The following is a 25,206-nucleotide window of genomic DNA, read 5'->3' as shown; positions in this document are numbered from 1 at the left end:
TCGGGAGCTAAGATGCTTTTCAGCTATAGTTGTATCTTTGCTCAAGGCTACTGTAGTTATACTCCATTAGATCCCACTGTCAGTCATCTCCAGAGTTGCAAGGAGACCAGGCTGAAACTGACCACCGAAGAGTCCCAACTCGCCTTTGTGTTTCTTCTCTTGTTTCACAGCGTAGTGTGGTTGTGTCCATGGAGATGTTGCATCACAAGATTACATAGTATTACTCGTTTATGGGATCATGGTAGAGTAATCAGAAATACATCGTAAAACATATCTAGCTAGCTGTCCTCTTAAAGGCCCTGGCTTTCATCACGATTATTTTCCGAAAAGAAATAAAAGACAATGTCATCCAGTAAATATGTTGCTGAATAACATCTATCTGAAATGGGTAGCTTTCCCTGAACAGGAATAGTAAAGTACACTACGGAAGCATTGGACTGGCTTCTGTCAAAATAATTATCCTGCAGTTATCTCTGCCATCCTGTTAACTTTTGCATGTGGGGATGGTGTGTTCTGCTTTTGTAGTCTTCAACTCCAAGCTTAGAGTTCTCCCAGGAACTATCACGCTGACGGATTTTTTTCTTCTTAAAGTCTAGAAAGAAGAACAGGGAAGGGCTGTTTAAAAGGAACTGTGCTCTGACACATAGGTAGTGGGTAAATCCTTCGGAGACCCAGTTGGCTGCCTGTACTGTGAGTGCGGGGTCCTTCTGTCAGCATCACCACACTTATCAGGACCACAGTACCTGGTCTAAGCTCAAGGTCAGCCAGTGTGACTAAGGAAGGAGCTCCAAAAATGCCGGGTATTGGGAATAAATGGAGGTAACCGCATCAGGACATGCATCCTTAAATGTCTTTTACAAAGTGTCATTCCTAAACTTCCATCACAAGTCAGTTGTTTTTTTTTTTTGAAGTTGAGGGGCAGACGTTTATGGTTACAGACTCTTCAGGCGTCTTCGATTCAAAGATACTTTTCAGAGATGTGCCCTACACAGCAGAGTACATGTGTACTTCTTATTTCTTCTTCTTTCTTTTCTTATTTTTTGGAAAGACTGTCCCTAAAAGAAGGGGTTTTTGGGGGGATGGGTGTTTATTTAAATGAGTACATTCAATGTGCTTCTGTTTCAAAGCACCCTTAGTTTAACAGAGCAATTTTCCATGCAGAATATCATCCCACTTGTCCAAATCTTGGCCCATGGAGGAGAGATGTCTTGGGCAGAAGCCTGCTTTGACCTCTGCATTCCTCTCCAGGTGACATCTGTGATTTTAAGGGAGGATTTTTTTTTTTAAAGAGAAATTTATCTCTCAGGTTATTTTCTCTGCAGTTCACTGCCAAGGTAAGTCCTTTTGACTCATCACGCGTGTGTACTTGACTAAGTAGCAACACTTTAAGAAAAGTAAACTCCGTGCTTTTCTGCTGTCATATTTGATTTGAGCTGTGCTCTGACGGTTGTTTGAAGCTAACATGAAATGCAGCGCCTGCCTGATCCATTTTAGCAGCCCATTATCATAATTTCACTGTCGTATGGCCACTGACTTAATGTACTTACAAATGACAGAGAAAGTGTGTTACATGACCTTAGGGTTTTCAAAAATTAAATGACGTCGTAAGTCGTATTTCAAAGAATAGCTAAGGAGAACGGTTTTCTTTCCTGCATAAAGTGTCACTACGCACAGCAACAGGATATTGTATTTCTTTTTTATTACACAAAAATGTGAAGCTTTTAAACTCCTAGATTCCCCACATAAAATTTAATATTGGGGTAGGGAATGAGATATCCAGCAGATAAATCTGCTTCTCCCCCACCTTATCCCCTCTCATCTCAAGACAAAATGCCTTCAAAACTTAGAAATGCATAAATACTTTGAAATTCTTACCTGATGATGAATCTAGTATTTTTTTCCTTACACGAAGTCCACGAGTTCCCACCTCAAGGGCAGTAAAGTACTTATATTCACTGACGCATGCTTTGCTAGGATGCTTAAAAATAGATCACTTTTTCCTTCTGTGTTCTAGGAATCAGTTTTGGTTTCAAAAGTGTTCTTTTGAAGGAACTGAGTCTTCCAGTTTGGGGTGAAGTGAAATCTGGAGGAAACTCTTCATGAAAGCGAGTGATATAGGTGTTTCATCAGCACAGAGAGCTCTGTGATGCCCTGAACTCACGTGGCCGAGTCCCCCCACCTTCCCCCCGTGAGGACTGATGCCCCCATCACAGGAGGGGTTACGGGGAGGGCGACAGAGCACCAGGCGTGACACACACCGAGGCCAGGACAGACCACAGGCCAGTCTAGGGCAGGGCCTTGCACAGAGCGTGGACGTTATCAGCTCACTTGCCTGCTCTAGGCCTCTCTGCAAGGAAGCAATGGTGATGGGGGTTTAGGCGCTCAGTCGTGTCCTACTCTTTGTGACCCCATGGACTGTAGCCCGCCAGGCTCCTCTGCCCATGGGATTTCCCAGGCAAGAACACTGGAGTGGGTTGCCGTTTTCTTCTTCAGGGTTTCTTCCCCACCCAGGGTTCGAACCTGCGTCTCCAGCATTGCTGTAAAATTCTTTACCACTGAGCACCTGGGAAGCCAGGGAAGGAGTACTGTGGCTCAAAGCATGGCTCACTGAAGAAGCCCTTGAACTGGAAAAGGGACTGATTGATTTCTAGATCACAGACGATAGTGGGCCTCCACGCAACAGTATGAGTTCAGAGGCCTTTTTCATTTTGTTCCTGAGAAATAAACATGGGGCCCAGTGCAATAAGGAGGCAGCCTTATGGGGGATAGAGCGGCTTACCAACCACGCCTGGAGTTCAGTGAACAAAAATCTAACTTGTATGTTGATTTCCACATGGTCATTCGTGATAGTGGTTATTGGAAGTAAATGGTAATCAGGAGGCACGCTAGTATGTCAGGAAACACAAGTCACAGGCTCATATTCTGGGGCAACCTAAGGATGTCCTTTGAAAGCCAAAAAGTGAGGCTGAAACAGAATGTCTTACCTCCCTTCAGCTCTCACCTGCAAACTGTGAGGCTTATGTGGGAGTCAGAAAGGACAGGGATGGCCCTGGGGATCGCCTGCAGAACACGTGGGCTGAGTCTACGAGGGGACTTGCTGCAATCTGTTCCGTGCAGTGTGGGATCTTGCAAATGTCTTGTTACACCCGGAACTGTTGACACGAAGAGTATTACTTAAAGTTACAAAATTCAGTGACGCTTCTAAATTGAATCTGCACTTTTTTATGCACCAGAATTAAATTGCAGGGTGGGAGGAAAGTTGTGGTTGCAATGTGTGCTTATGAATCACTTATCATTAAGATGTTTTGAGTCCAAAACAATTAGACCATTGGACACAATTTTCTGATGTAGCCCCCAAGTTTTTGTTCCTGTCGTGGATTTAGTGGGCCTGAAAAAATGCTTTATTTTGTTGATTTCAGTGAAAGGTCATTGTGTGGCTCTACTTTTCCTTAACCTGAATATACACCAAGATTACATATATATTCAAATATTTCCCCCAGGGAGGAAACCTCATTTTTACGTTGTAGCTCTGCCCATAATCCTGCATGGGCTGGTCCGAAGCTGCCATCTCCCAATTTGAATAAGTGATGCCAACAGAAAGCTCCCCAGGCAGCACTCAAGGTAAAGAACCTGCCTGCCAACGCAGGAGACACAAGAGATGTGGGTTCTATGCCTGAGTGGGGAAAATCTCCTGGAGAAGGAAGTGGCAGCCCACCCCAGTATTCTTGCCTGGAGAATCCCTTGGACAGAGGAGCCTGGAGGACTACAGTCCCTGGAGTCGCGCAGAGCCGGAGACGACGGAAGCGATTCGGCTCACACACAACAGAAAACACGAGTTCCCGCTGCACTGCGGACACATGGGTTGGTCAAGGGCCTAGGAGACTCCATTGCACGTGCCGGCTGCTGGGGTCAAGCTGCACGCTGACCTGGACTTCAGGGCAGGGTGGCCTTGGAAGCTGCCCGGCGTGAGACACGGGGTGGGGGCTGGGGAGTGGAGGCTGTCCCTGGCTTCCAGGGCACCAGGGCAGGGCTCCTCAGTGGGTCCCGTGTCCGCGTCCGAACGAGAAGGAAGGAAACCCTGGGAGTGGGGACTGAAAGGTACTCTGGCCCTCCCGCATCTTTGGTCCCCGTAGCAGAGACGCCGCTGGGGGAAGCTCTGTTTCCAATGGAACTCCCTCCTGAAAGGCAGGGGAGGCCTTTTGTATGCGTCTTCAGTCCGGTACAGGCTGCAGTGCAAGGAAGCTGGGGAACATTCCGCACCTGTGGAAATGCATAAAGCAGGGCGTTCCAAGACGAACCCCCGCCTTCTTCAGATGCAGGGCGGGCAGGACTCCACCTTATTGCTGTCACTTCTGGGTGAATCTCGGGGGGCCAGGTTAGAACCCCATCTCCCCTCCCCGCAGCTGGCTTCCTTAAGGAGTTGTGGGTCTGAAGGGTTTATTAGAACCATAAATCGCCTCTCCTGTCAGTCAAACGCTCAGAAACTACACGGTGTGGTACTGGCCATCTTGGTGTTGGCATGTAAATCACTGCAGATTAAATTATTAGATAATTTGGAAACTTAACAGTTTGCATTTTGTACTTCCAATTGTTTTGCTGACTTGCACTTTTCTTGGCTGTCCGGGATTTTATTAACCGTCTTGGAGACATCTATCACCTCCTTCCTCTTCATTTTCCAATGGGCAAATTTTCCCAGGAAGGAGAGTTGCAATACTGATGTCTGCAGCCACTGCTCCAAAAAGATTGCTGTATTTCCATTGACATGCAGTGCATTACCATAATTGGCTTTTCTACATGATAGGAGAGAGGAAATAATAATGTCATTTTATTTACAGCCAGAGTGTCGCTTTATGAGACTTCTCCAAGTTTCTGCCATGCTGTGTAGGTCAAATGACATCTTTTGATCAGTCCTGTCCAAAGACATCAAAGCCGAGTGGCATGTAATGGAGACCTAGTGACAAACCAAATCTAGAAAAGAAATAAGACTGCCAGTTTCCCATTAAACAGCCTGCTAAACAGCACAGCTTCCCCGTGTCGGCTACGAAACCACTCTGACCACCTAAATCAGGAGAGTGAAAGGAGGCTGAATTGGACATTAGTGCTGCAAATGACTGCGGTGATTGCCAGGGCGCCCCTCCTCCCCCGCCCCCCAAAATCAGCGAGCAAACCAAGCGAGTTACAGCAAGCGCCATTCATTTCTCTCCTGCCACTTGCTGGTTTTCTGATCTGGTTTATTTAGGTTTGACATCAGGCAAATGGTGAAGCGGGATATCTCTGACAGATATTCTTACTGATTTAACGGGAGGCACACCGCTCAGGGAAGATGGATCTGAAACAGGATTCCAGAGTGGTGGCTTCTCCCTTTTCTGCCCCGATTTCTTCCCTTGATGATCCATCCCCGTGGTAGGCGCTTCCTGCTTGCCGTCAAGTCGGGAAACCCCTTCAGAACTTTGGAGGAAGTTAAGTTTGACTGCCTCACGTAGTGGGAGTGTGGTTTCTTTAAAAAGGATGTTTAAACGGGCCTTTTATACCAGAGACTGAAAAATGGAGTTAATTCTGCTTCCCAGGTGGGGGGGCCACGTGGACCCGGATACCGTGTGTGTGAACCAAGCAAAGCAGCACCCTCGGGTTCCGCTGCGTGGATCGGCTTCGGGTCACGTTGAGTGTCTCCTCTTCCCTTACTTCCTCGTTCTTGCCGGCAGTTACTGAGCCCAGAGAGCTGCCGGAGCCCAGGTCCCCTAAGCTGCTGTCCGTGCTCGTGGCCCAGGGGCAGGACAGAGACTAGACCCGTGATCACCTGTGCAGGCGGGGGGTCCCGGAGGCCTGGCCAGCGTGCAGCTGGAGCTCATTCTGCGGTGGGGAGGCTGTGGTGGGCAGATAGATGACTCAACAGAGGAGCCTTTTGGGGGTCATGGTTGGAGACAGATCCTTTTTTTTTTGTCCCCACTTTTTTTAATCGTGGTAAAATGTATATAAAATCATTTAAACCATGTAAAAATGTGCAATTAAATGACATTAAGTCCATTCACGTTGTTGTTCAGCCATCACCACCTCCATTTCCAGAACTTTTCAGCTTCTCAGACTGAAACTCTGTCCCCGTGAAGCACAACTTCGCACACGCCCCCGCTCACGGCTCCTGGCCACACCGTTCTGCTTTCTGTCTCTGCGATGACCAGCCAGTTAGTGTGTCTGGAACAGGGGAGCCTTGCAGCCGTCCCGTGAGGGCGGACCATGAGGAGATGGTCCTCTGTGGCCACTCACGGCTGGTCCCTGGCCTTGATGTTCAGGCGGGGTTGTCCGAGGACGGTTTTGCTGACCTTGATGTGGATAAAGACCTGCTTTTCCAAGCAGCATATTCTAAAGGCAGAATGCATCAGAGCTCACACCACTTGGAGTTGCTGGGAGAAGTGGGCCCTGTGCGGTCCTCTGAGTGCATGTCAGGAGCCTGGCTCTGAAACAGACCACCCCCCACCCCACCGCCCTCCGGCAAGTGGCTTCGGTCACCTGTGCTGAGGGGCGGCTCCTCCTGCTCCTCAGCATCCTCCTGCAGGCGTGGAGAGCAGACACAGGCCTTCCCAGTACCGAGCTAGCGAGAGGCTAACAGTTAATAAATGCAGGCACTTAAGATAGTGTCTGGTCCAGAGAAAGGGTTCAATAAATATTACCTATTATTATTCAATGACATTTTAATCTGAAGCATAATGCCAGTTGGGCAGATATTCTGTGGGTATGAAATGTTTACCCAAGAACAAGTAAATTCTTTCTTTAAAAATAACAGTATATTATCAGTCCTCTCAAATAAATTTCTAGTGTGCTGAAAAAAGGCATTCTTTCTCTTTCTCTCTCTCTGGGTGGATCATTATCCCAGAATATATTTCATTCTGACTTGAGATTGGACTTCAGTGTTGTCATGGAGAAAACACTTCTGATTGCAGTGGGCCCCTTACCTTTCTGCAGAGAATTTATCTACGCGAGTGTCCCTCTTTGCTTCTAGGCTGTGGCTTCAGGGCTCGGAGATCTGTTATCATCAAACGTCCTCGTTTCTGGGCTTTGCTGATCTTTTTTCCGGTCCACTCCCACGGGGTCATTTAGATGGTCTTTAGTATGAGCTCTCTTTCTCCTTCTGCAGAGTTTCTTTTGGAAATGGTATTTTTTTTTCCTTGACAATTTAAACACGTCCAGCATTTCTTCCCAAGCAGTTTTGTGAACAGAACCAATGCAGACAGATGGGAAGAGAGAAACACGGCAACTAAGTGAGAAGTTGGAGTGGAGGCTCTGAGTTTCATCCAGCTGGTCTCGTGGAGAAAGGCTTTCCTTGTAGAACAGCTGGAAGAGAATTGGTTTTGTTTCTGATGCTCCACCAATGAATCTTTTATTTGCAAACCTTTTCCTAGAAATCTTTGACCCCCCAGGACTCCCACCCAAAGCCAGAGTTTCTATGGATGTGGTCTTGGGGTTGACTTGGGGCACCCTGAGCGGACTTCCAGAAGGAATCAAAAGACAAAACATCTCTAGACTATCCAGGAGTTGCTATTTCTGTGAAATTTCTTAAAAGGGCAAGAAGGACGAGTGTAAGGACCCCGCGTCTCCCCTAACGACGTGGAGCATCGCCCCAACCCCTGCTGTGGATCTCGGGGGTGGGGAATAGCCGGAAGAGGGCACGAGGCTGGAACCCAGACTGTGAGGCCAGCATTTCCTCCATCTCTGTAGCCAGGAGCCTCCCCACCCCACTTAAGGATGCGGATGAGGACTGAAACCCATCCACCTACTGAATTCACGTCTGGGTGCCCCAGGCACCCCGGCCCGCAGTCTGCCTGAGTCCCATCTCCAGGTGTTCAATAATGCAGCGAGATTTAGCTGCACCAAAGTGTCAGCTGTCTAGGTGAGTCGTGCTGGTGTCTATCTGAAGTGACAGCCGTCTCTGAGTCCCGGCGTCGCTCACTGACTCCTCTCTCATCATCCCACGTTGGGAAGGTAACGTTTTCAACAAGGTTGTTCCCTGTTCCCTGGCTCGTTTCCTACCCTCCCCCCATTCCCTCCTCACCCCCTGAGCGCACCTGATCAAAGCATCATCCCTGACAAAGGTTTCCTCCTCCAAATTAAGTGAGCCAACCAGCCCAGCAGATTTTATGAAGAAAGCAAGGGAAATGCCGAGCACCGAGTTAATGAATCTGGCAACAGGGAGGAAGTTATGGAGCCCAGATTATATGGTCCAGCGACAGTCATCCCTCCTGGAGCTTCCTGTAAGGAACACGTGGGAGTCGGTTATGTGGAGCACGGCTCTCATCTGTCCTGCCCCGCCGTGGTCATTTGTATAAGTAATGGAAACAGGTTAAATACTTCCATTCTGGTGTTGCCAGCGGGGATGGAAATGAACATTTCAGTGAAAGCATCTCGACAGAGCTGAGCAGGGAGGGGCTTGGACTAGTGTGTCCGCGCTCCCTTTGGTGGCAGGAGCCCTAACAAGAGCGCTGGGATGTATAGTTTATCAGATGGAAGAGGAAGAGCAAGTCAATCTCGGAGATTAGAATCGCGGCAGGATTGCCAGTGCAGGGCGCCATGCCCTCCCAGGCAGACCTCTGCTAATGACATGCTCTTTTCATTCCAATGTGGGGTGGGGGGTGGTGAGGAGGGGCAGGCGCTGGGATCCGCTGCCTCGAGGGTTATCTGCAAGTCCAGGGTGGTCTTAGGATGTCTCTGAGAACCCTGTCTTGAAAACTTAGAGAGAACGAGGAGAACCTGCCTTGTCTTCATTTCCCTGTAATTATAAAGGAGCCACTTTTAGAATGCGGAAGTTGGTGATGGACAGGGAGGCCTGGCGTGCTGCAGTCCATGGGGTCGCAAAGAGTCGGACACAACTGAGCGACTGAACTGAACGCGTGCTGCCTGAAAAGTCATTTTACTCCCTTCCTTGCCCGTGCGAGGAAGAGCCATTTTATTTGAATTGCTGAAGTGCTGTTGAACCTTCTTTCAAAGCTGGAAAGGGATTCGGCTTCCCTGGGTATCCTGTACCTGCCACCCTGCTTCTAGAAAATCCAGGTCTTCTAGTGAGAGGCACACTTCATATGCCACGTGTGCTGTGACGTCCTTGTAAATTCAATTATGTTAGTGTGGGTTATTCAGCGTATTTCCCTACGAAAATGCTGTATTCGTACGTTGTATTTTCCAGTATCACTATCTTTCTTCCGTCTAGATGCTATTAACTTAAAATCCAAGCAAGTTAAAAATGGAAACATTTCATTTTCTAGCCTGTTATGCTACAGGCCAGTATCTGAATGATTCCAAGTACCTAAATTTGGGGGCATGGCAGAAGCTGAGCATCTTTGATGGAAAGAACCCGTCTCTCAGTTTTCATCAGGATGTGTGTCCCCAGGTAGGGACAGGTTGGATGAGTACCGGTTACCTTGTGTGGGTGGGTATTTCTAGTAACCAGATTGGTGTCTGCTGGATTGAGAAGGAGAGATTTCAAGCTGACTTTAAGAAAGGAAGTCGTGACGGGGAAAGGCTTTCTTCTATTGTTGCTTCTGCTCTTTCAGCGAGGCACCCACACTTATATTCATCTTTCCCAGGAACAATGATCGCGAGCGGGCAGAGTTCTGGAGAATTCACCTCCCAGGGAACAGAAAGCAGGACTCACAGGAAAACACCCTTGTATTGTGCATAATTGGGGTGCGGATTGGGACGCAGGTTTGTGGGGGGATTGCAGACCTAATTGCTCAGAGCCAAGGTTACTCAGACTCAGGGGAATTTGAAACTTTGCTACATTTAACCGTGAAAAAGCAAAGACAGCTGTCACTTCTCCCCGTTCTTCAAATGAATGTTGACTATCAGAGCAAATCTTGTCTTCTTTAAAGAAACAAAGATGTTCTAAAAACATGTTGGCCTGTGATTTGAGAAACAGGATCTAGATCTCATTTGCTGACGACGCGTGTGCCTCGTGGTATAATTGCCATGTGAGAGGAACATATTTTTCCGGACAATATGTGTGTGTTTACACTGTAAACCATTGGGGCGCACATTGGTGGTGTCAGATTCAGCTCTAGCAGGGACGGTCTACGTCGCCTTCTGTCCACTCGCATCAGAAGACGCGGGGTTTTATCTGGCTAGGGATGACAGCACATCTTTAGGGACACATTGGCATCCAGAAGGCACCTTTTATGGCAAAAAATACTAACAAGAGTTAATTTATTTTTAACACGTGAAGTCTAGCCGTAAGAACAGTTGTCTCATTCTCGTTTAGGGGGTGGTGGGGAGGTCTTTGGATTTTTTATTTCCTCCCACCTGCACACACCCATACGCCCACGTGGAGGCTGGCGGCTTCCCGCTTGGCGTGTGCTCGTCCCGTCGGCCTCTGCGTGTCGTCCGGCGTGTGGCAGGTCCCACCGCATGTGCTCACCGTGTCACGCTCCACGCCGCGTGCTGGGCTCGGGAGGGCCGGGGGTGGTGGTGGGGGGGGGGCGTGATGGCAAAGCTGTTTTGACACAGAAAGAAGTAGCAGAGATGATGATTTGAAGTCTTTGTTTTATTTGATGGGAGGAATGTCATTTCTTTCTGTAAGTGATTGTAGAAGGAGAATTTTATGCTGCAGTTACCGTTTCTACGTTTATTCATTCATCAGATTTCCTCGGGGTGGGGGTGGGTGAGGGCACAGGGGAGCTGAGGGTTCTAGCAGAGAAAACGCAGCCGCGTCGAGTTGATTCTGTTTTCTATGATTCAGTAGCTGCTCTCCTCCAAATCTTTTAAGGCTAAACAGCTGTATTCATTCACCTCGCGACATATATTACTCTCAGTTTCATCACTAGCAAGAAAAAATGTCTGCAAATATTTTAATGTATTTTGGTATATTTGTATCCATGTGAATTTTTAGAAAATTATAACTCGTGATGAAAACAAAGGATCACGACCAGTAATTACTCCGTCCAAGCCTGGATGTTTCTGTATGTCTTTCTCGGTCTATCTTTGCATAGGCAAAATTTCCAAAAAAGCTTCTAGGAGAATTCGCATAATAGTAAGAATAAACCCAATTATTATGATGCGTGTTTGCATGCTAAGTCATGCCCAACTCTTTGAGACCCCATGGACTGTAGCCCGCCAGGCTCCTCTGTCCACAGGACTCTCCAGGCAAGAACACTGGAGTGGGTTGCCATGCCCTCCTCCAGGGGATCTTCCCAACCCAGGGATCGAACTTGCGTCTCCTGTGGCTCCTGCACTGCAGTCAGATTCTTCACCACTGAGCCACTGGGGAAACCCAATTATGATAAGAGAGTGATATTTTCTGATATGATAGTGTGGATGTAACTGATTCAGATGCCATTATTGTTATTAAGGGGATTTCAAGAAAGTCAGGTGCATCTGACCTTGTGTTAAGCTTCCAGCCAAGTGCAGCAGTAGTTATGTGGGGCAGGCTTGTTCTCCATCTATCACTTTGGTACATAATTTATATCGACCATAATATAGTTAAAGACAAAAATTCTCCTAAGTTTGTGTTAACAGTAGGTGTGTCATTGAGACCTGCAGGGGTGTACCCTGCACTGCTCACACCCACATCCCAGTCCACAGAGACCTGATGTTTCCTGTTTTATCTTGTGTGTTTATGAGAATAAGCTGCTGGATGTGAACGTGGAGATAACGTGTCTGAGACATAAGTCCTGCATGGGGTTTGGAGTATGACGAGTTACATTTCTTCATTCTCGTTTAAGCCACTTGAAGAGCTATTTCATGCCCAAGTCTCCTCTCCAGATTTCTAAATGTCATCCATCAGGGTGACTCTTACTCTCTCTGATGAAAGTCTTTTCTCATTTCAGGTGGTAGAAAATCTAGGTCAGGACCTGGTTTCAGACCTACTTGACTAATACTGGGTTTGTGGACCCAGACTTATCAGACTGTCCTAACGTGGTCTTTATCCCTCCCCAAAAGGAGAGGCAGTAACTGAAAACATCGATTTCCCTGTGCTTGGCATTGGTAGTGCGTGTCTTAGAGATGGCTGGCTTTTCAGCGTGGATCAAGAAAACATTTGCCTTGTATATTAACACACAGTCTGTTAGTAGTGAAATAGCTGTGTGCTTTCCTGGGTTCATATGGGAGTTATTTATCTTTTGTTCTTCATTTCAACTTCTCTTTTAATTTTTCAAGATTCTCATAATTTTTTTTTTCTCTTCTTTTTCCTCCTCACATTGCTGAAAATCAGAGAAGGTTTTCAGTTTTTTTAACTGAGACTTAAGCTTTGATTTGTGCTTTGTCACTTGCTGAGTTACATTGTTGTAACTGCAGCAAAGTCCAGACATGAGAGTCATAGCTGATGTGCTTGCTGGGAGGGGCGCCCTGAAATGAGGCTGTTTGTTCCCCACTTAACTTGAATTCTGGGCCAGGAGAAAGGGGACATGTTATACTTATTTTAAGGAAGTTACCTGTGGATTTCTAATTAGAATTGGGTAAAACCCATAGGCCATTTTGTTTACAGACTCCACAATTCTAAAACAGGGCCTCTGTCCGGTTTTACGTAAAGAAATCCTCTTTATCAGTCAGGTGGTTTAGCAAACCCGCACACGAGTCGTTGGAGCCAGACACCTAAAATTGGCCAAAGTGACAGAAAAAGTTTCGCTTCTTCCACATCAGAGCAAAAGCGGCCTTTCAGATTTGCTTGACAGATTGACAACCTTCCCGCGAAAAAATCAGAACTTAGGTTCATAAATTAACATCCATCCCACTTGTATTTAATGTCCTTTCAGAGAAGCGAGGAATGGCTTCTGACCCCTTATCTGCTTTCTCTGCATTTTCTATTCCCAGTATCTTGTAACTTTCGTCAGAACCACCTGCTGTCTTTGTAACACAGGTGAAGTTACTTCAGCAGCGATCAGTGATAAATTTGGAAGAAAAGTGTGTTCTGCAAGATTTTACAATGAGTTGAAGCTGTACATTTATCACGGAGGTGTGCGTAAGCCCCTTCTGTGAATTGGCCCCTTGGAGTAAATATATTTTGATGTAACGGCCATCTGTTCATGGGTATCACGTTTGCCAGGCTAAAACCTAGTTTGATGTAGATAAACATGTAATTTGGTCTGATTGTGTAGTTTCACCAGGTGGCAATACAATAGCCACGTTCCGGCTTTGCTGTGAGCCGGAGCCCAACCCGAGAGCCAAGGCCTGGGTCTCACAGTTGTCACTTTTGAATTTCCCTTTTCCTCGTTCACAGCCAGCTCTCAATTATGTGTGCTAATGAGGAAAAGAGAGCTCGGATAAACAAAGTTCCCCAACCCGATTCTGGTCGTGTATTTCCCCGCCTGCCCCCTCGGGCCTGGGGAAGGGCCGAACCAGGAGCTTCTCTGTGTTTGCCCCCCGCTGGGCCCCGCCTTCCTCTGGGCAGCTGTGATCAGGAGGTGCGCGAGAGGGCAGCGGAGGGAACTTGCCGAATAACCCACTGCCCAAACCTCACGTCTACACAGCAGCAGAGGCCAGCCACCGGCCTGCTTTCCCCGGGACGAGAAGATGCCCCATCGTGGGCATTTCCTGGCTTCGCTTGAGGATCCATCCACAGGGCTGGATGAGCTCACAGTGGAGCTTGGTGATGAGGGTGGTGTGTCTGACATTCCTACACATCCTTCCTACAGCCCCAGCGCTGGGGAAACGGAGGCCCTAATGACAGAATCCATGAGTGGAGGGCGTGGGTCAGTCTGTCCCTTCTGTCAGTCTGTCCTCAGATAATGATGGGGGTCTGTCCTTCAACCTGGAACCACAACGGTGGCTCCGCAGCCTGGACCCAACGGGCGCAGACAGATGAACGCCACCCCCAGCCCCTGTGCACTTGGGGTCACTCTTGTACTCGCTGGGTGGGACAGGTATGGCGGGGGGGGGAGTGGTGTCTATGTGGCCCGTTCTTTCCCGATGCCAATATGACAAAAGCAAAGGGCTCCATCCCACCTGGAACTGAAGCCAGGAGCCTTGTGGTCTTGCTTCCAGGTACCCTGGGGTCCGGTCTGCAGACCTGCACAACCCTTGTGCACCTGCCCCAGGCCCAGACTCTCAAGTGAAAACCATTAGTTTCTGGATCCTTCTGAGGTTCCTGGTTTCGAGCCCAGTTTTGGAAGGTGGGGGCAGTTGTTGGGGGAGGTGAGTGGAGAGAGAGGCTTAGGCACTGCTTTCAAAGAATCCCGTGAAACCCTTGGCCTCTGTGGCCGGCTCATCGTCCGTGTGTTCATCTGACCACGTGTACCACGGGTAGGGTGACGCTGACTGGCGCTTGGTCCGAGGAGCCCTAGGAAGGGTGGGGTGTGAAGAAGGAGGGAGGTGTGGGCTGCTTGAGGAGGCGGGTGCACTTCTTTCCAAAGCTGATGCTACCAGGCCTGGTGCATCCAGCGAGGAGCCAGTCAGAAAGGCGTCCAGTGGTGAGGACATCGGACCAACGCACCCCCCCATCCCCCAGCTGCCCCCTAGGTCTGTGTTTCCTTGCGTCCCTTGTAAATTAGAGTTGAAAAGTTAATTTATGATACATGGTAGAACAGTGAAATAGCCAAAGAGTATGAGCTTATCAGGATGAATACAGTGGAGGAGTGGGTGATAAAGTAGTAATCCTGGGAGTCTAGAAACGGACAGGGACCACGTTGGCGGAAGACTGGCGTGATGGAGCCTTGTGGCCACTGAGCTTGGGGCCTGAGGGCCTCAGGAGAGGCCCTGCCAGCTCCTCGCCTGTCAGTGGGACGCGCAGCCCCCTCCCCAGGGAAGGCTGGGTGGAGTCCACGCTGGGGGCGTTGAGGGTGCAGGAGTGGGGGTGGGAAGGAGACAGGCGGCAGATGCACGGGCAGACTCTCAGCGCCCCCAGAAATCCTGCTGCAGGAACCCTTGATACCACATTCACCCCTCCATTGTTCTCCCGGCCTCTTACCTTTTAACTTGAAAAAATACAAAAGTCACAATGAACAAAGCCCTTCCCACATTCCCACCCCCAGGCTGGGCCCTGCCCTTCTCTGGCTCCCGAATTCCCAGGGTCTGGCAAGTGGCTGTTTCCAGCTATTTAATTCCAGAAATGGTGTGAAATGGCTAATTCGTGTGTGTTGAATTGAAAACACTGAAGATTTTGAAAACAGAGCTATTTACTAAGAGCCACTTCAGTCAACAAACCCATATATTCATTATCTAGAAAAAAGACTATCAACATTTTCTAAGAGGATTTTTCCATTGTACTGTGAATAGGTTTGTCTTCCGATTTTTCCATTTAATGACTCTCTCCTTGTCATTAAAACATAGTTTTCAATGTTACATCATAGCTATAAGCAAAACATCACCCAACTACCGATTTTGTTGAAGGTTTAGACAATGGCAAATTTTATATGAAACAATACCATAAAGGACATCTTTGTGCATGAAGCCTCTATATTTTCTATCACCTGTGGAAGCTACGCTTCCTAAAGTAAAATTATTGGGCCAAAGGGTATCAACATTTAAACATTTCTCTCCTTTTACTCTTATTTCATGGAGAGTCTCTCATTCATAACAGCATGAAGGGCACATAAGAAGTGTCCTAAATACTGATACAGAATTAGAAAGTGGACGTGTGTGTCGCTTAGTCGTGTCCGACGCTTTGTGAACCCATGGACTGTAGCCTGCCAGGCTCCTCTGTCTATGGAATTTCTCAGCCCAGAATACTGGAGTGGGTTGCCATTTCCTTCTCCAGAAGGTCTTCCGGATCCAGGGATTGAACCCGGGTCTCCCGCATTGCAGGCAGATTCTTTACCACTGAGCCACCAGGGATACAGAATTACTTGGGGCCACTACTTCATTCACAAGCATTTACTCCAAGTGTTCTTGGCACTGAGGTGCTAACATGACAAAGGAAAGTGACTGGGTCCTGAGATGGCCAGTGGAGGAACCTCGGGCTGGGAGTCAGGCAACCGCATTTGAATCCTGAGCTCCTCATTTGTTTCCTGTGTGACCTGAGGGCCGTCGGTCAACTTCTGGAGCCTCTGTTTTCTTGTCTGTACAATGGGCTTATCAGGGACGCTGCCTTGCAGGGTTGTGAGGGTTAAAATGAGGTGAAGAAATGAAAATGCCCAGCCCAGGGACGTGGGCAGGGGTGCCCAGCAATTTTAATTAAACGAGTGAGTTCACAGTGTAATGACGAGGACAGACAGGTAAACATCTCTTAATTCCGCAGGGAATGAATTCCGGGAGGGGATAAAGCAGCCTCACGAGGGAGGTGACATCGGAGCCTCCCACTGAGGAGGAACATCGTCCCCAGGCAGAGAAGCAGAGGTTGGGGGTGGTGCCCCTGGGACTGGGGTGCTCAGGGGCTGAACATGTGTGGAGGGAGGGGTTTGCACCCCTTGTGCCAATCCTGGGCTTGTAACAAAGATCTTAGCTCAAGGGTCACAGAGGAAGAGCGTGGGGGAGCAAGAGTGAAGAGGCCAGCTGGGAGGCCGCTGCAATGTCTGGTGAGGGTTCTGGAGGGTTCGGGCAGAGGCCACGTCGGGTACAGGGCTGGAGGACAGGAGGCGCTGAGGGTAACTCACTTTTCAGGTGTAGACAGCTTGTGTCGGGTGGTTCGGTAACTGCTGAGCTAGGAGACTCCTAACTCAGGGCGAGGACGTGAGCTGTTACTGGGGCAGGGCTGGAGGGGGCAGGGGTAGCCATGTGTCTGTAGTTGACTGGGAGTGCCCGTCGGACACCCACATTTTGATAGGTCGGGTCATAGCAGCTGGAGCTTCTTCTGTGTGCCTGACACCACGTGGGCTGAGACAACACTCTGGAGGGCTTCACGGAGTCCAGCCTCCCCCGACGGGGCGGGAGAGCCCAAGGCCCCCCCCCGAGGGGCTTCATAGTGACATGGATCCGGTGGTCATGGCTGTGCCCTGGAGGAGTCAGGGAAGAAGCCAAGGTTGGCCGGAAAGAGGCTACAGAGGGGCCCGGCAGGAGGACAGGCGGAGTGGATGCAGGAAGCTGCGCCCTGATCCTGGAGAGCACGGTCGGCACCAGGAGTGTGACTGGGCCGGGGAGCTGGTGGGGGGCAGTGTCCCCGCGGGGTGTCAGGAAGGTGGGCGTGCTCGGCCCGGTAGGGGGACACCGGCGGGCCCCAGGCTGCACCCCGAGTCCCCCTAGCGCTCCCTGGCCCTGCTTGTGTCTCCCCTGGGAAATGCACTCCAGAAGGCAGGCATGTTAGGCGTCCCCCACCTCCCTACCCCCTGGAAAATGGGGGACCGGTGTCTGAGGGTGGAATGGCAGAAACCAGTGCCCCTTAGGAGGCCGGGGTTTGCTTTCCGTGGTTCCAGCAGTAACTTCGCCCTGGGGCTGGAGAGGGCGGACAGAGAGGCGTTTGAGCTCAACCTGGGGCTCCCAGGTGCAGACGGGTCAGTGTCGGGGGCAAGGAGGACAGGCCGGGACATGACAGGCTCTGAGGACACCCGCTCTGCTGGAATGCAGACGTGCGTGACTGGTGGGTGCCCAACACCCCCTGGAGGTAGGGGGAGCCCCCTTTTGTGTTTCCCGAGAAAGAGGGCAGTGGTCTGCTCGTTCAGCACCCCTGACGGGGTGTCTGCTGCAGGTGGACGATGGAGCCGGTGGCTGTCCGTCGAGGGGGACACCAGCCCACAGGCGGTGCAGCGCTGGGCAGGGGGCCAGCCACAGCTCCGGGCTCCCCAGCTGAGCCGACCGGGTCCAGTCAGAGGTTTCCCTTCAGTCAGTTGCTGGGTGTGGATCTTCTTTTCATGAAAGTGGACCATCTGGGTCTAGTGGGCGGCCTCCCTTTAGGTGATCACCTTCTAGGTGATCCCAGAGTCTGGCTCAGAGGGTGCACTGCCGGGGGTGGCTGGGAGTCCGGCCAACACCCCGGGAACCCAGTGCCTCTGTCTTCAGAGGGCTCTGTCCAGGATGCCCGAGGCCTCAAGTGTCCCCGTTGGAATCCTCAGAGGTGGGCCTCGTGTCCAGGCCTGTGCCAGGGGGCCTCCAGGCGGTGGGTGTGGCTGGAGCTTCGATCTTCTGGCTGAGGACCCCAGCTGTGGGCACTCGGGACCTGGACCATCCTAAACCTGTAGTGGTCATGGGGAAAGGGGAAAGCGGTCAAGTTCACGGTCAATTTCCAGGGGGGCCACAGCCTCACCCAGGCCGCTGTCCATGTGTGGACGCCTGTGTGAACCTGCGGGCTTGAGCTGTTGATTATTTTTCACGCTCTCAGTGCGGGACTAACGGACTGTGGTTCCCTGAGCCGTTAGTGGACTGAAGCGGGACTGCCTTCATCTGGGAAGCAGCTGTGGACGTGCCTGCTCGGTCATGCCGCCGCCCAGGCGCGGGCTGGCCCCGCGGAGAAGCAGAGGGCAGGCAGGGGTGCTGAAAGGCCCAGTGGAGCCCATGCATTCACCGTGTGTGTGCTTGTGCCCACGGCATCTGTGTGCAGAGCCCTTGGCGAGCGGGCGTGGACACTCCCGTGTGACTCCCTCCTGCCCCGCGTCTGGCCTCTGGGCAGCCACCTTCTTCCCTGTCTCTCCATCAGCATCCCTGAAAATGCGGCACTGCCCGCCACATTCCCTCGGGGTCCGGCTCTGATAATGTGATAATGAGTGATTCTACTTAATGAGACACCCTCTCAGGTCATATCAGTGCATTTTAATACGGCCTTTCTGGAAATATCTTAACCCTAAATTTCCCAGATAGTTGATGGAACACTAGTTATTTCCACACACACAAAAAAAGAAGAAGAACGAAAAGAGAAAGAAGTAAAAGCCCGCTGGTCAGGTCAGTTAAGAGGTGCAGGTGATTATGTTCCCTTGGGAATTGACAAGACCTGTCACACCATGAAGGATCTGAAATGTTCTGCAGTCAACAGCCGGGTTCCATCCAGGCATTTATATTCCCTCCATCCCGCCCATCCCCCGACAGCTGTCAGCAGCCTGACCTGCTTCTGGGAAACGCCGCTTTCACCCTGAGAAGTCACCCTCTGTGCATCTTGGCCTGTAGCGGGCCATCGTAGCACCTACTATAGGCCTTGTTAGGTTAAACATTTTTTTATTGTGTGAAAATATTCGTGACTTAGAAGTTACTATTTTAACCATTTTAAGGACATGCTCGGTGGTATTAAGTAAATTCACATTGTTATGCAGCAAACCCACCATCCATCTCCAGATCTTTCCATCTTCCCAAATTGAAACTCTAAACGTACTAAACACCAACTTCCTTTTTTCCCCTCCTCTTTTAAACTTGTTATTTGTATTGGAGTATAGCTGAGTGACAATGGTGTGGTGGTCTCAGGTGGACAGCAAAGGGACTCAGCCATACATATACATGTGTTCGTTCCCTTCCCAACCCCCTCCCATCCAGGCTGCCACATAACACTGGGACCTGTGCGCTACAGCAGGTCCTTGTTGGTGGTCCATTTTAAATACAGCAATGTAGTAGCTAGCTTTCCATTCCTCCCTGTCCCCCGACCTTGGAAACCACTGTTCTCTGCCTGTCTCTGTGAGTAGGCCTCACTACTCCAGGTGGCTTGTGTAAGGGGACTCCTAAGTATTTGTCTTTTGTGGCTGGCTTAAAGGCTTCCCAGGTGTCTCAGTGGTAAACAATCCTGCCAATGCAGGAGATGTGGGTTCGATCCCTGGGTCAGGAAGATCTCCTGGAGAAGGAAATGGCAACCAACTCCAGTATTCTTGCTCGGGAAATCCCATGGATAGAGGAGCCTGGTGGTCCACAGTACACAGGGTTGCAAAAAAGTTGGACATGACTTAGTGATGAAAGCAAACATTATTACACTGACCATAACACCCCTGATTTAGTCCATATTGAAGCCTGCATCAGACTCTCCTTACTTTTAAAGGCTGAATAATACCCCATTGTATGTGTAAACCACACTTTGTTCACCCATTCAACCATCAGTGGACATTCGGGTTGTTTCCACCTTTCAGCTCCTGTGAACAATGCTGCTTTGTATATCCGGGGCTCCTTGACACGTGCCTGCTGTCACCGTGGGTGACTTCTGCTCCATCCAGGCAGGGCACCAGTGGGGCTATGTTGCTTCCTCCTTTTTTCAGTAGAGACTAGAGTATTTTTATCCCTTACCATTGAAGCGTGTTTTCCTTTACGGAAACCATAGAATCCTATCCATGGGGTATCTTTCCCTAAAAGTTGACAACCGGGTCCCCCCATGGGGAGGCATGAGGGACCCCATTGCTTACAGAGGGAAGAGTCTGCAGGCAGAGGAGCAGGAGTCCCGCATCTCCACGCCTTCTTTCTTCCCACCCTTGTCTTCCCATCCAGCTATGATGGCCAGACCGATGTCTCTAAGAAGAGGGCAGAGCCTGCCCTTCCGTTGAAATGTGTTCACTCAGGGTTTGGGGGCTTGCCTCGGTGGAAACCTGTTTCCACCATGGCGCTGCGGCGGGATCGGTGTATAAAGTTGGGGCGGCCTTGTAGCCTGGGCTGAGAAACGTCTTTTTAAAGATGGCGTGACCGCTGGGGAGGCCGCGTCCTTGGGGTGAGTCCGCCTTCTCACTGTGTTTCCTTGTTCTCTCCTAGCTTATGTTCCTGAGGAGGAACTGAAGGCCGCGGTGATCGATGAAGGGAACGTGGAGGAGGATGGGCTGCCGGTGGAGGTTCAGGCCGACTTCGCGTGCAGCGAGGAGGTGGAGATCAAGGAGGCCCAGAGCTACCAGAACTCCCCCGTCAGCACCGCGACCAACCAGGACGCCGGCTACGGCTCGCCCTTCAGCGAGAACAGCGACCAGCCTGCCCCCTTCAAAAGCGCTTCCTCCAAGGAGGAGAAAGAGGAGCGCCAGGGCGCGGAGGGCGTCTCCTACCCCCAGGACAGCTTGGCCCAGATCAAGGCCGTGTACGCAAACCTTTTCTCCGAGTCCTGCTGGTCCAGCTTAGCCCTGGACTTGAAGAAGTCGGCCTCGACCACGAGCACCGGCGATGCGGCCCAGAAGGAGGGCTCCACCCCCACCCCCACGCCCCCCAGCAGCACGGCGGGGGCCACGGGCACCACGGCGAGCACCCCCAGCTCGGGCTCGGGCGCCAGCGGCGGCTCGGGCTACGACTGGCACCAGGCCGCCCTGGCCAAGACGCTGCAGCAGACGTCGTCATACGGCCTGCTGCCGGAGCCCAGCCTCTTCAGCACCGTGCAGCTCTACCGCCAGAACAACAAGCTCTACGGCTCAGTGTTCACGGGCGCCAGCAAGTTCCGCTGCAAGGACTGCAGCGCTGCCTACGACACGCTGGTAGAGCTGACGGTGCACATGAACGAGACCGGGCACTACCGCGACGATAACAGGGACAAGGACTCGGAGAAGACCAAGCGGTGGTCCAAGCCCCGGAAGCGCTCGCTGATGGAGATGGAGGGCAAGGAGGACGCCCAGAAGGTGCTCAAGTGCATGTACTGCGGGCACTCGTTCGAGTCCTTGCAGGACCTCAGCGTGCACATGATCAAGACGAAGCATTACCAGAAAGTGCCTCTCAAGGAGCCCGTGCCGGCCCTCACCAAGCTGGTTCCCTCCACCAAAAAGCGGGCACTGCATGAGCTGGCGGCCCCGGGCTCCCCCGAGCCGGCGGGCACAGTGGAGGCGGCGCTGAGCGAGGCGGCCAAGGAGCAGAAGACGGCCAACCCCTACGTGACGCCCAACAACCGCTACGGCTATCAGAACGGGGCCAGCTACACCTGGCAGTTCGAGGCCCGCAAGGCCCAGATCCTCAAGTGCATGGAGTGCGGCAGCTCCCACGACACCCTGCAGCAGCTCACGGCGCACATGATGGTCACCGGGCACTTCCTGAAGGTGACCACCTCCGCCTCCAAGAAGGGGAAGCAGCTGGTGCTGGACCCCGTGGTGGAGGAGAAGATCCAGTCCATCCCCCTGCCCCCGACCACGCACACCCGGCTCCCCGCCGCCGCCCACGTCAAGAAGCAGCCTGACTCTCCCGCGGGCTCCACCGCCGCGGAGGAGAAGAAGGAGCCGGAGAAGGACAAGGCGGCCCTGGCGGCAGGGGAGGCGGACAAGAAGATCAAGGAGGAGGGCGAGGACGCGGGCGAGAAGTTTGAGCCCACCGCCCTCTACCAGTACCTCCGCGAGGAAGACCTGGATGACAGCACCAAGGGCGGCGTGGACATCCTCAAGTCCCTGGAGAACACGGTCTCCACAGCCATCAGCAAAGCCCAGAATGGCGCACCCTCGTGGGGCGGCTACCCGAGCATCCACGCTGCCTACCAGCTGCCGGGCACTGTGAAGCCGCCGCCAGCGGTGCAGAGCGTGCAGATGCAACCGTCCTTTGCCGGTGGTGTGAAGCCGCTGTCGGCGGAGCACGGCACGCTCCTGCACTCCCCGGGGAGCCTCACGCCGCCGCCCCACAAGAGCAACGTGTCGGCCATGGAGGAGCTGGTGGAGAAGGTCACGGGCAAGGTCAGCGTGAAGAAGGAGGAGAGGCCGGTAGAGAAGGAGAAGGGCTCGCCGGCCAAGGCCGCGTCCCCCGCGGCCAAGGAGAATAAGGACTTCCCCAGGGCCGAGGAGCTGGGGGCCAGCGGCAGGCCTCAGCCAAAGAAGGGCCCCGAGGCCGACGGGGGGAAGGCCAAGAAGGAGGGCGCGGGGGACGCCCACACCCCGAATGGCACAGAGCCCCTCAAGGCCAAAGTAACCAATGGCTGTAACAACCTGGCCATCATCACGGACCACTCGCCCGAGCCCTCCTTCATCAACCCGCTGAGCGCCCTGCAGTCCATCATGAACACCCACCTGGGCAAGGTGTCCAGGCCCGTGAGCCCCTCGCTGGACCCACTGGCCATGCTCTACAAGATCAGCACCAGCATGCTGGACAAGCCGGCCTACCCCGCCCCGCCTGCCAAGCCGCCCGGCACCGCAGACCGCTACTTCTACGAGAGCAGCGACCAGCCCATCGACCTGACCAAGTCCAAGAGCAAGCCCCTGGTGCCTGGAGCCGCCGACGGCGTGTCCTCGCCGCTCCGGGAGAGCGCGCTCATGGACATCTCGGACATGGTGAAGAACCTCACGGGCCGGCTGACGCCCAAGTCCTCCACGCCCTCCACCGTGTCCGAGAAGTCGGACGCCGATGGCAGCAGCTTCGAGGAGGCGCTGGACGAGCTGTCGCCCGTCCACAAGCGGAAGGGGCGGCAGTCCAACTGGAACCCGCAGCACCTGCTCATCCTCCAGGCCCAGTTCGCCTCCAGCCTGCGCGAGACGGCGGAGGGTAAGTACATCATGTCGGACCTGGGCCCCCAGGAGCGGGTCCACATCTCCAAGTTCACCGGGCTGTCCATGACCACCATCAGCCACTGGCTGGCCAACGTCAAGTACCAGCTGCGGAGGACAGGGGGGACCAAGTTCCTGAAGAACCTGGACACAGGGCATCCTGTTTTCTTTTGCAACGATTGTGCCTCTCAGTTCAGAACTGCTTCCACGTACATCAATCACCTAGAGACACACTTAGGCTTCAGCTTGAAGGATCTCTCCAAGCTGCCCCTAAACCAGATTCAAGAACAGCAGAATGTTTCCAAAGTCCTGGCGAGCAAAGCCTTGGGCCCTTCGGGGGCCGCCGAGGACGAGCTGGGCTCCACATTCCAATGCAAGCTGTGCAACCGGACTTTCGCGAGCAAGCACGCAGTCAAACTGCACCTCAGCAAGACCCACGGCAAGTCCCCCGAGGACCACCTCATCTACGTGACCGAGCTGGAGAAACAGTAGCCCCGGCCCGCGCCCGCGGCGCATTGCACTAACGTCGTACTGCACTAGGCCCGGCCTGAGCCTCCAAAATCAGCCCACCCTTGGTTGCCGACCGCCTGTCTGGACCTTGGTTTTTCTTACACATATTTTGTAGTTATATTTATATGCTCTTCGTCCGATCGTGCATGTTCCTTTTCTTTTTCCGTGAGTCAGAGTCTGACCTTTATTTTCAACATCTGTTCTCGATGTTCAGCTCTCATTTGTAGGAGATAGTGGGGCACACTCCTCGGAGACACTTACTTAGCAGGAAAGAAAGACAGAAATAACAATGATAGACATCGTCCTAAAATTACAAAGTTGCCATGACAATAAAGGTCAGAGAACCTCCTAGTGTCAAATTTAACCCTTTGAGGACTGTAATCGCATTTCTGTGCCTTTCACTCAAAAAAGAAAAAGAAAAAAAAAAAAGGCTTAAAGGCATTTCATTCAGATCAAAAGCTGTGTCAGACACAAAACTTATTTAATAATTAAAAAACGAGCTTTTATATGCAGAACTGGTTTGTGAAGGAAGCGTGCATGCAGCTGTTGGAGAGCAGAAAGTTGTCTAGGACGTGGGGGTTAGGAAGCCACAACGTCATACGTTTAAAACAGAAAACAAAACAAAAACTAACAGCAAAAACAGCAAACACCCCAGTTGCCACTATGCCCAAACCCTCTGGATGCTGAAAAATGCCACTTTTGGCAAAAAAAAAAGTATGCAAGTTATTATTTAAAAATGTGTAAAAATGCTATTTCTTTTTTCCTGTAAAATACTGCGGTTTATAGTTATTTACAAATGTAAGCTTTGGTACAAGCCGACCTTTCTATAAGCGTGCTGCATTGGTAAATGAAAAAAAAAATGGGGCAAATGTTGGCGTCCTTTCCTTGTAAATTGCCAGCATCAGCTTAAAAACTCCTATATGTTACATATCGTACCATTTTAATCTATTCAACTTTCTTTGTACCTTCTGGCTGTATGCTTTCTCTTTTAACTTTTTATATTGTCATTTTATATTAAATTTCTGTGTATATAATGTAAAACCACAATTTTTGAATAAAATTTAGTTCCTGCAGCTTGATTTAAATAGAGAAATTTTACTGGCACCTGCGTCTTTCCAGATGCATGTATATCAGACAAAAATAAATAAATGAAGACAAAGCAAGCGATGCACTATTAATTATACATTTTGATGTTCTATCATTAATATTGTACAGTACATTTTGGTTCACACAATTAAATCCACTGTTTTCTCAAATGTAAAATAAACCCACATGCAGTTCTTGATTTACATAGATTGTCATGTCGTCATTATTCTGCCTCTGAGACGTTATTCTAGCAACGAGAGGTATTGCTTATGCAGTCGACCAACAGAAATTCTATTCAGAACCATCATTTCATGATGTGTCTGCTGACACGCTTATTCAGATGATAAGTACTCCTTTTTTTTTTAATGATAATTAAAATTTTTAACTCCACTGGGTGCCACTGGATTCCAGAGTATAGTCATTGAGCAACGGCTGGTTTGTA

At 51.0% G+C, this 25,206-nt stretch overlaps 1 protein-coding gene across 1 annotated transcript in view; it reads left to right on the top strand.

Moving 5' to 3' along the window:
* The window catches only part of TSHZ1 (teashirt zinc finger homeobox 1), a 79,498-nt gene extending 54,533 nt beyond the window's left edge, over nucleotides 1–24,965 (top strand). The window contains exon 2 of the mRNA XM_081561170.1: nucleotides 20,491–24,965. Coding sequence (XP_081417296.1) covers nucleotides 20,491–23,660 — 3,170 coding nt within the window. The 3' untranslated portion in view covers nucleotides 23,661–24,965. The remainder of the gene's footprint in view (nucleotides 1–20,490) is intronic.
* The last annotated feature ends 241 nt before the right edge of the window (nucleotides 24,966–25,206 follow it).

The sequence above is a fragment of the Giraffa tippelskirchi genome, chromosome 14 (genome assembly GCF_054371585.1).
Source record: "Giraffa tippelskirchi isolate mGirTip1 chromosome 14, T2T-mGirTip1v1.2.pri, whole genome shotgun sequence".
NCBI classification, from domain to species: domain Eukaryota; kingdom Metazoa; phylum Chordata; class Mammalia; order Artiodactyla; family Giraffidae; genus Giraffa; species Giraffa tippelskirchi.
The sequence above is the reverse complement of the archived record's forward strand: the minus strand, read 5'-3'. Positions and strand labels throughout refer to the sequence as shown.